Source organism: Anguilla anguilla, chromosome 14, assembly GCF_013347855.1.
Source record: "Anguilla anguilla isolate fAngAng1 chromosome 14, fAngAng1.pri, whole genome shotgun sequence".
NCBI lineage: Eukaryota > Metazoa > Chordata > Actinopteri > Anguilliformes > Anguillidae > Anguilla > Anguilla anguilla.
The window spans coordinates 34086832-34099243 of record NC_049214.1 but is presented as its reverse complement, the minus strand read 5'-3'; the positions used below and the strand labels follow the sequence as shown (position 1 = coordinate 34099243).

At 46.8% G+C, this 12412-nt stretch overlaps 1 protein-coding gene across 3 annotated transcripts in view; it reads left to right on the top strand.

Moving 5' to 3' along the window:
• Positions 1 to 10832, top strand: part of LOC118212907 (CAP-Gly domain-containing linker protein 1-like) — a 44099-nt gene extending 33267 nt beyond the window's left edge. For all 3 annotated transcript variants that reach the window (XM_035391396.1, XM_035391395.1, XM_035391397.1), the window contains 8 exons: positions 132 to 193; positions 5112 to 5217; positions 6331 to 6377; positions 7622 to 7739; positions 8445 to 8604; positions 9546 to 9598; positions 9950 to 10077; positions 10557 to 10832. In XM_035391396.1, coding sequence (XP_035247287.1) covers positions 132 to 193; positions 5112 to 5217; positions 6331 to 6377; positions 7622 to 7739; positions 8445 to 8604; positions 9546 to 9598; positions 9950 to 10077; positions 10557 to 10773 — 891 coding nt within the window. In that variant the 3' untranslated portion in view covers positions 10774 to 10832. The remainder of the gene's footprint in view (positions 1 to 131; positions 194 to 5111; positions 5218 to 6330; positions 6378 to 7621; positions 7740 to 8444; positions 8605 to 9545; positions 9599 to 9949; positions 10078 to 10556) is intronic.
• The last annotated feature ends 1580 nt before the right edge of the window (positions 10833 to 12412 follow it).

The following is a 12412-nucleotide window of genomic DNA, read 5'->3' as shown; positions in this document are numbered from 1 at the left end:
TATCTCCTGATGTGTGTTGGTTTAAAACCCCTGTCTGCTCTATCTCCTGATGTGTGTTGGTTTAAAACCCTTGTCTGCTCTATCTCCTGATGTGTGTTGGTTTAAAACCCCTGTCTGCTCTTCCTCTCCAGCTCGATGCGCTGAAGCAGCAGAACTCAAAGTACCAGGAGGAGCTGAGCCTGTCCCATGAGATGTGAGTATCTGCCCTCTTGCCAGGTGCCTGTCCCCCCGGTGGCCAATCAGGGTAGTGCACACACATCCTTATTGTAAAGGCGCTAGGTTGTAAAAAAAAAAAAAAAAAAAAGACACCAGGGGCGTTCAGTCTTATTTGACAAGGGCTGGTGTGGATGCAGGTTTTTATTTTAGCCCAGCACTATCACAGCTGATTTTACTAATTACCTAATCATGGTCTTCAGTCAAGACCCTGCTAAGTAGAATCAGGTGTGTTAGTGCTGGGCTATAACAAAAACCTGCACCCACACCGGCCCTTTACGGATAAGATTGGACACCCCTGCTTTACATTTATTAGCTCCTACTATCCATTCAAGTAGTTGTCCGTATGATAAATTGCCCATATTGGGAGTTTATGGATGGACCATCAAGCTGTCCCAGCTCGACAAACTGATTTTTCCCGGCTATATTTTGGGTTGTTTTGGGCCGCTTGCTGCGTTTGGTTTGGCCCTGCAGATCTCCTGTGTGTGGGAGCCCGGCACTATCCGTGGTGCTGAAGAGTCTCGGGGCACAGGGGGCTGATGTAGGATCAGGTTTGCACTGTCCCATGTCCTAACCTCATCTATTACGAGCTAGAATGCAAAACTGATCCTGGTTCAGCACCCCTGCTCTGAAATGCTTGGGACGGGAACACGAGCTGGCCCATGCTCTCCCGAATCAATAGAGGTTAGCTAGGGATGCTGGTAAAAAAATAATACTAAATTAGCTGTTCCAAATTGGGAGAAGAGGGGAAAAGCAGGAAATAAGACGGAGACTAGGTTTCAGTTTAGAGAGGAGGGCGGTATCACCGCCAGGGCGCTGCATCTCTGAAGCCAGGCAGGGCCTGTGAGCTAGAGAGAGAGAGAGAGGGAGGGAGAGAGAGAGAGAGGGAGAGAGAGAGAGAGGGAGGGAGAGGAGGAACGAGTGGGGCGTGTGCTGGAGGTGAGCCGCTGTCCTTGACCGCCATCGTTTAAAAAGACCAGCCCCCCTGCCTCCAGCTGTGAGGTTTCTGGCTTCGAGTGCAGAACTCCAATGAGCAAAAGGTCACCCCCCCCCCCCCCCCCCCAGTGTTCCGAGCAGTATGCACATGGCTGAACGTTCCGAGCGTGACGACTCCACACACAGTTATTACGGTTCAGCGGAGTTTCATATGTGTGCACCACTTCATATCAAGCAGTGTTTTCACGAGTAGCCTGCAGCGAAGAAAGAGATCGCATTTACATGCTTTCCTTTCACAGTTTCCTCTTCTACTGAAGTTGCCGATGGATTTTATATATCTTCCATTTTATGAAGCCATTTTTGAACCGTTATGATGTACCTATTTAGAGTGCGTGCCAGCCAGCCAGCCGCATTGCGTAAATATTACATGTGGGATGATTCGTTGAGGGGTTATTGGTCAGCTGAGCTCTGAGTCGCATCTTTCCCTGCTGGTCAGATCAAATGTTTTCTGTCCCATCAACCGGAATGGCTAAGCAGCGAGACTTTCACATGTGCTGCAGCCTAAAGAAACTAGGATGAGTCAGACTGAACATCGTCATCTGAATTACAGTCATTGCTGTTCAGTCAATTATGTTCTTTAACATGAGAGGGCTTCACACTGATATTTATACCAAGGAGCACATCTGCTCCTAAGTTGAAAAATGTAGGAGCGCACTTAGTAGACATGCTCCTAAATTATTTTTCCAGTTAGCACATGTATGTTTTCAGGAGAAAATGCTCCTAAAATGCAATTGCCGTGGAGCCCTGTGTTTCAGGGAAGGCTTAAAGGGATGGTGAGTGTGTCAGTCCACTCAAATAGCTTTCTGAGGGACTGAGAAGAAACATGACGTGTTCTTCCTGCTATCTTATTGGCCAGGAGGGGATGATATGATGTCGGGGATGAGGTAAGTCTGAGCTGGTCGAGCAGCTGGCTCAGATATGGGGAATGGGTACGACAGCGTCTTTTTAGGGGAAGTGCATTTCAGAGTCCCGCTGTGAGCCAGCCTGTCTTTTCCAGGCTGGGATGTCTCTCTAGCTGCAGTATGAGGGTTGTGCTTTGTTGGAGATGGTGGTGATTCCTTAGTGCCAACGTCTGAATTCCACAGCTATCAGGCTGGCATCCGAATGGGCCTCCCTGCTGCCAGCGCTTGTAGGCTGAAGGGCTTTATATAGTGCTGCCAGGACTGCTGAACTGCTGGAGAAGAGGCTCTACTGGAGTTTCAGCACGCTTGGAATACAAACAGACGTGTCTGTTTCTATATTACATTTTAATCTTTGAGTAATGGGTCAACGAGAATATAGAACATATAATTGTAGGGCACCACCTTATTATGTCCAGCTAAAGACTTGGACTTGTAATTTAGTGGTTTAAGAACTGGGCTCGCAACTTGGTGGTTGCAGGTCCAACTCACGGATGGGGCACTGCTGTACTTGAATTTCCTTTACCTGAATTTCTCAGTGTGTGTGCAGTCGTGTCTTGGATGGCAAGTTAAAATGCTAGTCCTTCGGGATAATTGCATCTGCTATGCAAATTAAAAACAATAATGACAGTTCATTTAAAAAAAAAAAAAATTAAAAGAAAACACTTATTTCCAGCTACGTGCGCAGGTCCAGCGATGTTTGCATGGAAAATGATGGAGCCTTTTCCCGTAAGATATTCCTTGGACCCTTCTCTGACAGCACACGGTCTTCCTATGGAAATGTATCGGAACTCGGCTTCTCCAAAGGCTTACGTAACGTTCTGACGGGAATCGGCCCTGCTTGCCGGATGCAGCCAGCTGCTCCTTCTGTGCCTTTTGAATTTTTGACGAAGCCGCAATTAGACTGCCGACGCCGTGGCGACGAGGAGCTTTGGTCCCCGCCCCATCCGCTCCTTCTGGAAGCAGTTAGACATTTGAATGGCATGTTCAGTTTGTGCGTAAGACTGTGAGTGATTTTTTAATCATGTGACGTGCAAGACTCACCAAAATGATTTGTGTTTTTCTACGCTTTCCCCCCCACACAGATCTCTTTATTTATCCTCCCACTAAGTTCGCTGGTTGGTCTGCAGTGACAGGATTATGCATTTTTTATACTCATGTATTATTTACCTTTTCAGTGTCTGCATTGTTTGAACTTTCAGTGGTTTCAGTGCTGGGTTGTACTGGCAGTTCTGAAGAGAATCTTGAAGTACACACTGAGAATCTTGAAATCTTGAGGCATACACTCGTTGACGATGTTGAAGCACACTGAGTGTCTTGAAGCACATATTGAGAACCTTGAAGCACACTTAGAGGACATTGAAGAACACCTTGAAAATCTTGGAGCATATGTTGAGATTCTTGAAGCACACATTGAGAATGTTGAAGCACACATTGAGAATGTTGAAGCACACATTGAGAATCTTGAGGCACACATTGAGAATCTTAAAGCGCACTAAGAATCTTGAGGCACACATTGAAAATCTTGAGGCACACATTGAGAATCTTGAGGGACATGTTGAGAATCTTGAGGCACACTTTAGGATTCCAGAGGCATATGTAGGGACTGAGACAGTGACAGGGGAAGCTGGATCTGGGAGCCCTTTGGAGTCAGCTCTGGTACGCATGTGTCACGTCTCCTGCGGCTTGATCACAGTAAAACTTGGCTCCTGCGTCCGTGAGCGCAGCTGCTCACAGTGACCTGGGGCGCTGATCGCGGATGAGCTGGCTGGCTCCGCCCCCCGTGCCCTCCACAGACTGCACTTAACGCCTGACAGAGCCGATCCATCGCGGGACCCAGCATGCCTTTCACACAGAGACAGTGTGGAATATCGGAACGCCATTCCGGCTCAACCGTCACATTCTGAAGCTGAAATTTCTTTTCCTCGTCGTAACTCACAACAGTAGCAATAAATAAGAGAATTGAGATTAATTAAGAATTAATGGAATAAATAATAATTATTGTGGGTTACTGAAAAAGGCCTGTTTTACTTATAATCAATAAATATCAATAAAATGGGAGTGGGAGAGTTTTGTATTGACTGACCGGTCAGACTCTTCACTTTTCACTGTCATACAGGAATGATATATAGTTTTGTCTCGTGTTGCAGTGATGACCTTCTTTTACTGCGGAAATGTGTGTCTTTGGATGATTTAAACAGCTGTTTTGGTGTGTTAGTTGTTGGCACAAGGCACCAAAACAACTGTTTATGTTTAATTCAAATACAACGAAAGGGGGGAAATTATAAAAATAATAAATAATTTAAAAAAGAAAGAATACACGGCTTACACAAAGAAACAACTTTGTGGGAAGTCGGCCATTTTGTGTAAAAGTGTGATTTGGCCCTTTGTTATGACAGGCTGAGATGGCGGTGGAGTGTGTGTGTGTGTGTGTGTGTGTGTGTGTGTGTGTGTGAGGCAGTACGGCTGCTGTTCTGGTGCCTGGCGTTCCTCGCGATGTGTCCCCGGCCGGTGTGCTGCTGAAAGGGCCCACTGTGGCCCCGGCGACAGGGGGAGATCGGGCCCTTTGTTTCTGACGGGGCCGCTGCATGACCTCACAGGAGACGCCGTTTCCTTGTTTGGAGAGGCATTGTTTACACCCAAGAAGCAGGGGGAATGAGGAGGGGGGGCTGGGGGGGGGGGGGTCACTTGAAGGTTTTCACAGTCCATTTTAGCTTGTTTGCACCACAAATGAGTCCACAGGTTTGTGAGATAAGGGTGACAACTTTCATACATTTGTCCGTAGGCCCGCCTTCTTTCTTTGCTGTCCTCTGCAGCGTTGCCGTGACGACATGCTCCCTCCCCTTGCGTGCAAGTGTGTGAGACTGTGCGTGTGCCTGTGCTTTTCACGTGTGTTGACATGTGCATGTGCCTGTGTGTGTCTGTGCCTGTAAGTGTGCCTGTGCCTGTGCCTGTGCCTGTGTGTTTCATGTGCGTTGACGGGCCACTGTCAATCCCCCACAGAGAGGAGCTTAGGCTGGCTGCTACCCAGAAGTCTCAGAGCCTGGCTGCCCTTCAAGAGGAGAACGGCAAGCTGGCCAATGAGCTGGGCCACGGCGGGCAGCGCAAGGTACATAGTCACCCGCCCACCGCTAACATTAGCTTCAGCGCCATTCCCTTACAAACAGAGCGACTGCATTACATTAACCTTCAGGGCTCTGGGGCTTGTCTGTCCAAAACCCAGCATACAACATGAAAATGTTTATTTCAAAATCTCTGAGCTCTAGGGCTAGCATAGAGGAATTTTGACATGTCTAGGTTTAGGATTTTCAAGTCCCATGTTATTGAATTTTTTTGTGCTGCATCTTTGTTAGGTCTAACTTGTTTACAATGTGTTTAATCTGCTGTGTAACAAAATGGCGCATGCTACCTACCTTTCGGTAAAAATGTCAAGTACAACCTGAGTCACAGAATCATTTAAGCCTCTCGCTTTTGCTAAGGTAGAAAGAAAAATTGTTTGGCTTAAGTAACAATAGCAATGTTTCAACAATAGCTACTGGGAAGTGCTGTTGTTTATGCATAATTCATGTCATTTTTAAATATACCTTTAAATGTAGTTGACTTTTACAGAGGAAGCCAGTGACATTTAAGGTGATAAACAAATAATTTTATATCTGTTGAATGAATGTGGGGGTTGTAAAAAATTTTGAAACTCATCTTGTTTTCAGCCAATGACAAACCACCTATATTCTTAAAGGCCCAATAGCTAAGGCTAAACTGTGGTGCAGTTATTACATACAGGAATGTTGAGTCTGGCTCTGAATGCACACACCCCAGGTTCAGATTCAAACCTTGACCGTTGACTCACAGTTGAAAAACGTAACTGTAGCACTGCAGCCTTGCTACGCCTGATTAGCAAAGTGCGGAAACACTCGCAGCCATTGTTTCTGTTCGAATAAGAAGCGGTTCATTAAAGACTGCAACAGAGATTTACGACCAGCGCTCGGTCAGTCTGTTTTTAATTCATTTGCTACTGTTACTGTCTGTTAGGCGGTGCTGTCCCTCCAGCAATGCTGGGAAGTGTTGACTTTAAAAAAAAATACAAGATTAAAAGCCATTTCTAGATAGTGTTTGGATGACAAACATGATTTATTTAGCCATTTTAAATGTACGAAACCTGTCTGTTGAGGGAGGGTCATTTTAAACCTGTCTGTTGAGGGTGTGTCGGTGCCTTGTCTTTCAGGATGGGGAGGACCGTTTGCTTCTGAGCAGTCAGGACACGAAGAGAAGGTAAGGGGCGGGGGGACATCGAAGGGTCCTGATCTCTCATTTTCGTGGTTCCGGAATATTCTTTCTCACCCCACATTCAGTGTAATGAGATTATATATATATATATATTTATTTGTTTCCTCTGTGGAGTCAGTAGCCTTCCCAGCTCCCCTCTTGTGCAGTCTCCCATGGTTCTTCATTAAGTGAGATATTCACTGGGCGAGTACAGGCAGGATTTTGTGCTTCAATTGGCTTTCTGCACTGTGCTCAGTGTGCACAGTAATCAGTTAATATCCTCTATAATCTCAGCATAGCTGTGTGAGAAGGAATTTAACGGATGGAGAAGGGCTGGGAACGATCAGACACTAAACCTCGATTCACACAGTAGTTGGAAATTGGAATCCAAAAAGCGCATTCCTACACCTGTCTATCCTAACACTTAACTCACATATTTACCATATGACCTGACATGACACGTGCGACCTGAAGGAAAGGCCTGTTTTGGGCCACTGTGGCACATTTTTCAGAAGCGACATGCACCATAGACGTAGCTGTAGACGCAGGATGTTCTTTTGGGCATTTCCCAGGGTACTCCCTGAAAGCACAGGGACATTAATGTTGCATGAGTGGTACAAGCAGCATACCTCCATGCCCTCAAACACAGCGGGGGTAACATTAAGTGTGTGGCACTGAAGTGCAGCTTAACCCTTTAAGGTGTGAGATCACAGATAAGTGCTCAGAATGTTAACTGAACATTCTAATGCTGGTGATGTAACAATCACTACTGGTAACTGAAAGCAACTGAGTTCTGGAACACTGACTTAGACTTTTGGAAGATATTCTAAAAATATATGATTAAAGAAACATTCTAAAAAACTGCTGTACAAAGGGTTAATACACTCCAGTCCTCTCAGGCCGCCACCCCCGTGAGTCCAAGCTGCTAAGCATGTCCTGACCAGCGTGTCCTGATGTATGTTGCTGTGCCATACTGCGGTGTCCTCCTGCTGTTTCATAAGCTTCTGTGCTATTCAGACAGTGTTCAAATCTGTAGAATCAAAATGGTTCTGTATGACAAGAGTCAACATCTCTTTTGGGTCTCATTTATTTCCCATCTGCCCTGGCGCCGGCTTGAATGCCCCAAGGGCACAGGGTTGAAGTCGCTGCTGAGACCAGCCCTCACAGAACCTTCTCCCAGTACCCAATACAAAAGCCTCTTCCAACATGGCCGCTGTGGCGTCCTCCTAAAGCTGTGTGTTTTCCCGCAGGGAGAGCTCGTCTGAGACGGAGCCGGAGGGGGAGAAGGCCGCCCTCCAGCAGTCTTTGCAGAACACCAGTGCCTTGATCCTGGAGAAGGACAAAGAGCTGGAGACCCTGAGGAATGAGGTACCTGTTCGTTCTCTGGGGCGCTGGAGCAGAGGGAAGTTTAGTGGTCATCAGTGTGGGTCCTGGAAATTTCGCTTTGATAAATATCTCAGAGAATTTAAACAATCTCTGAGGAGAACTCCTCATAGTATGGTTGCACATGCAGTTAAGCACTGCTGAAATGAACCCCTTTCAAAGAAAGATATTTAAATTATTAGAGAATGAGAAGCAGGGTGCTTTAGGTACCTAAACTACTGCAAAAGACTAAAAATTCCTAATTTCATCCCTGCTCCATCCGTCTACAAATGTCTTTGGACCAATTCTGTCTTACGGCTGAAAAACATGGAAGGTCAAAAGCATGTAGCGAATGTCAGTTTCTCTGACCAATCACAAAACAGCCGCCCGAGGCATGAGTCTAACATAGAGCGGCGCGTTAGCATCAGACCCGAGCCGTGCTAGCAGCGGACCTCAGGGGGCGGGGCAGTTTGCTGACTCAGGGGGCGGGGCAGTGTGCTGATTCAGGGGGCGGGGCAGTGTGCTGACTCAGGGGGCGGGGCAGTTTTCTGACTCTGGGGGCGGGGCAGTTTTCTGACTCTGGGGGCGGGGCAGTTTTCTGACTCTGGGGGCGGGGCAGTTTTCTGACTCAGGGGGCGGAGCAGTTTGCTGACTCTGGGGGCGGGGCAGTTTGCTGACTCTGGGGGGGCGTGTCCCGCCATGTCTGCGCAGATCGCGGTTCTGCGGGGGGAGAGCACCATGGCGAAGACGCTGCAGTCGGCCGTGCGGTCGCTGGAGACGGACAAGGCCCAGCTGCAGGCCCGGGTGCGGAGCCTGGAGCAGCGGCTGGCGTTGGGGTCCCCGGGGGCCGCTGGAGACGACGCCTCCACGGGTAAAACCGCCGCTCTGACAAAAAACACAACTGAGAATACAGCAGAAACATCCGTCAGTAGGGCCTCACAGACACAAACACTTTGGTTACTTGTGTTACTCTGGTTCTTATTTTGTAGCCAAGCACTCTTTTTATCATACATAATCAAGCAAGCTATTGAGAGCACAAGTTATCAACAGGGAAACTCTCCACTTGTTGGCATTACAACAAAAGTACTGTAATCTGTTATAAACTACTATGCTGTCACTTGTTAAGTACCATTAAGGTTAAAAAAGGTTTAAAACAAGTTTTTAAATGTTCAAGAAAACATAAGTCAATTTAATGCCTCCCTTAGTATTATCCAGACCCTCCTCAATTGCTTGATTGATCTAATTAGTTGGCCTACTCATTACTAGTGAGTCTATTCAGTATTGATAATATACATTTGCTCAATATGCAGTGATTTCTTTTACACATCCCAGTACATCATGCATTTTAAAATGAAACCGGTTCATATTTCAGCTTCTATATAGGATTTTGTCTCTTAATTTCAGAAGTGATTTACTACAGCATTAAATGCTCTTATTATAGACATGATAGTCTGTGCTCAAAGATAATTTGAACATTTCAGCTGATTTATTCTAAGAATGACAAAATGCAGCTGTCTTACCCATCTCCTGCAATTATCACCATTATGATCAGTGAATTATGGAAGAATATTAGCATTACCAAATTTCTGTTAGTGATTTTAGGTGCTCTTCTCCACCGTCATATTCAGTGAGTATAATTACGTCTAGCTGTCTTATCATCAGAGCATACTTATCATCAGAGACTGTTAGTTTGTTAGTTAGACAGCTAGTCTTTACATGAACAAGAGAGCTTTTTTCCTCAGCACGCGGCTTTGGTGACCATGTGTTGTGTGTGTGTGTGTGTGTGTGTGTGTTTGTGCGTGTCCTTCTCAGTTGACTCGACCTTGGACCAGCTCCGGGAGGAGAAGGAGTTTGCAGAGGGCCAGGTCAGAAACTATACTTCCTTCTCATTGCCTTGTGTTAATGATAGATACAGGTGACACAGACAAGATGGCCGCCTCTAGCCTGAAGCCTGAGCGAAGTCAAAATGGAAATAAGATTTTTCTATGAGAGGGAAGATCACTGCACTGGGATAATAGTTTCTGAGCTTTACCTTTTAATAAATAGATGAGAAAAAACTTTAGAAGCTTAAATCTAATAGCACAGCTCGAAAATATAGTATACCAATTGTATTTATATTAGGTATTTAGGCACTATAATAAAGAGTTTTGGTTACTAGGAAACTGACCTCTCTGTCCCTGGGCTTCCCCCTCCCCGACCCGTCTCTCTCTCGTCAGATTGACTTCCTGAACTCGGTCATCGTGGACCTTCAGAGGAAGAACCAGGAGCTGAAGATCAAGCTGAAGAAGCTGGCGGAGGCGTCCTTCAACGGGAACACCGACGGCGAGCTGGACAACCACGGCAGGTGCGTCCTACCCCCCCCCACTCCCCCACTCCCTTCCCCCGAACCTTCAGCTGTTCTCTGCTCTCCTGCCCCCACCGCTGGGATGTTGCCAGAAATCTGCCAGTTTCTGTCCTGGTTCTGATTTCAGTGTCTGTGCGTGAAGTTGGGTGAAATGTAAACATATAAATATTGTCTAGCACTCCCCATGTTACTTGCAGTTTATACAGCCAAAATATATGTATTTTCTACATTTTTCCTCTGTCCTATTATCTAGCAGGGACAAGAGGCTTTTTGTGTTTTTGACTCCCTCAGGAGCTGGTCTTAGTATTATATATTCTTTTAAGTGTTGTGAAATCATGTATTGTTATGTTCTTATGTTGTAGCAGGGCTGAATAGTCTGTTCTCCTCATGTATTGTGACTCATATGTACTGGCCTTCACAGTGATGCGTATTTGACTGAGATCTCCCCTCGTCTGTGTCTCTGTCCTTCCGTCTGTCAGTCTGTCCAAGAAGAAGGCCACCCCCCGGCTCTTCTGTGACATCTGCGACTGCTTCGACCTCCACGACACGGAGGACTGCCCCACCCAGACCCAGTCGCCCGACACGCCGCCCCACACCACCTACCACGGGAGCCGTGGCGACGAGCGGCCGTACTGCGACATCTGCGAGGCGTTCGGGCACTGGACCGACTCCTGCAACGACGACCAGACCTTCTGAGCCCCGCCCCCGCCCTCCTGCTCCTCCCCCGCCCTCCTGCTCCGCCCCCACCTCCTCTCTCACACATACACACGCGCGTTCATGCACATACACACATATACACACTTACCTACACACACACACACACACATGCACACATACACACACACACACGCACACATGCACATGCACACACACACGCACATGCGTGGACACACACACACGCACACACACATGCACACACACATATATGCACACATGCACGCACACACACTCAAACAGGAAACTGAATGGTGCTGCTGACACCAGTGTGTGTGTGTGTACATTAGGCCCAGAGAAATAATCGATCGCATGACTATCTGGTCTGTCCCTTCAGCAGTTCTGCTCCAGCTGTCCCCACTGACTCCGGTACAGGAAGGCTAGTATGTCTGCTGCTATCCAGTGCATTTCAGCTCTTAATTAAAGTCATAGATTAGCTGTAGACCACACACCTTGTTTCCAAGGCTGAATTGGCTGCTGTGTGAACGGAAACCACACAAACCTGCAGACACTGCAGCCCTGCAGGACTGGAGCTGAACACCACTAATGTAGGCATTCTGGGCCTCCCACGGTCATTTGGCGGTCGACCAAGACATGCGACTAATCACACAGTTAGGGACTAATTAAGAGGTGTTCGTCAGCGCAAGACGATGAAATTACACAGCTGCGGATGAGTGTGGAGGAAGTGAACCGCGGATTCGGTGCAGACCGTCCCTCTGAACCTCAAAAAAAGAAATAGCACGTTAAGGCAAAAAAAGCCCACATGTCTAAGGGTCAATTATGGGATACAGCTGGAAATACATACATTTTAACACAAGTTTAACACAAAACCCAAAAGCTACTTGTCACTTCTTGCAAATTCTGTTGATACCGAGAGAAGTCCATCTGTTTATGGGCAGGTTTTAAATCCATCTTTTTAAGTCAATATTGTACAGTAGGTAGTTCATTTTATATCAACATTTCCCTCCTCCTCATAGAAAACTGTTCTCTGTGTTCTTGGTGGACGTTTAAATTCATAGCTGCATGGGCTAATACACCGAGACCAACATGTCAGTGACCATTAATATCGCTCTGTTTCTCTTCCCATGCCCCCGATTAGTGGTAATTTAATGATTGACCGAGATGATTGCCACAGTTAATTAAATGATTAAAAAAATTTTTTTAATGAATATTGGCTTCCAATGTGGGTCCAAGCATATCAAATCCCCACCCTATTTTGGAACGTCCAACTATCTGCAGCCGCAGCCGAGGTCCAATGCGCGGTCCCCACTGCTGATTGGGGAGGGTGCAGACATCCGCAGTTCTCCTCTGAGGAACGTGGTGTCACCAGCTGCTTCTTTTCACACCGCAGCTCACAGCCAAGCTGGCACAGAGCTGCTTCAGAGGAACAGGCTTCGGCATGCGGTCCACGCATAGGCGTAGATTTCGGGGGGGGGGACGCAGGGGATACGTCCCCCTCGATATTTAGAACATGTGCATTAAAAACATGAAAGAAGCATTTCCACCATAAATTAATGCAGAAAACGCACAAATTTGGTGCATAAAAATTCACCAGAATGCAGGAAATTAAGTGTTTGACTCTCTAAATTTCCTGGGTGGGGACCCCCAGACCCCCTGCTTA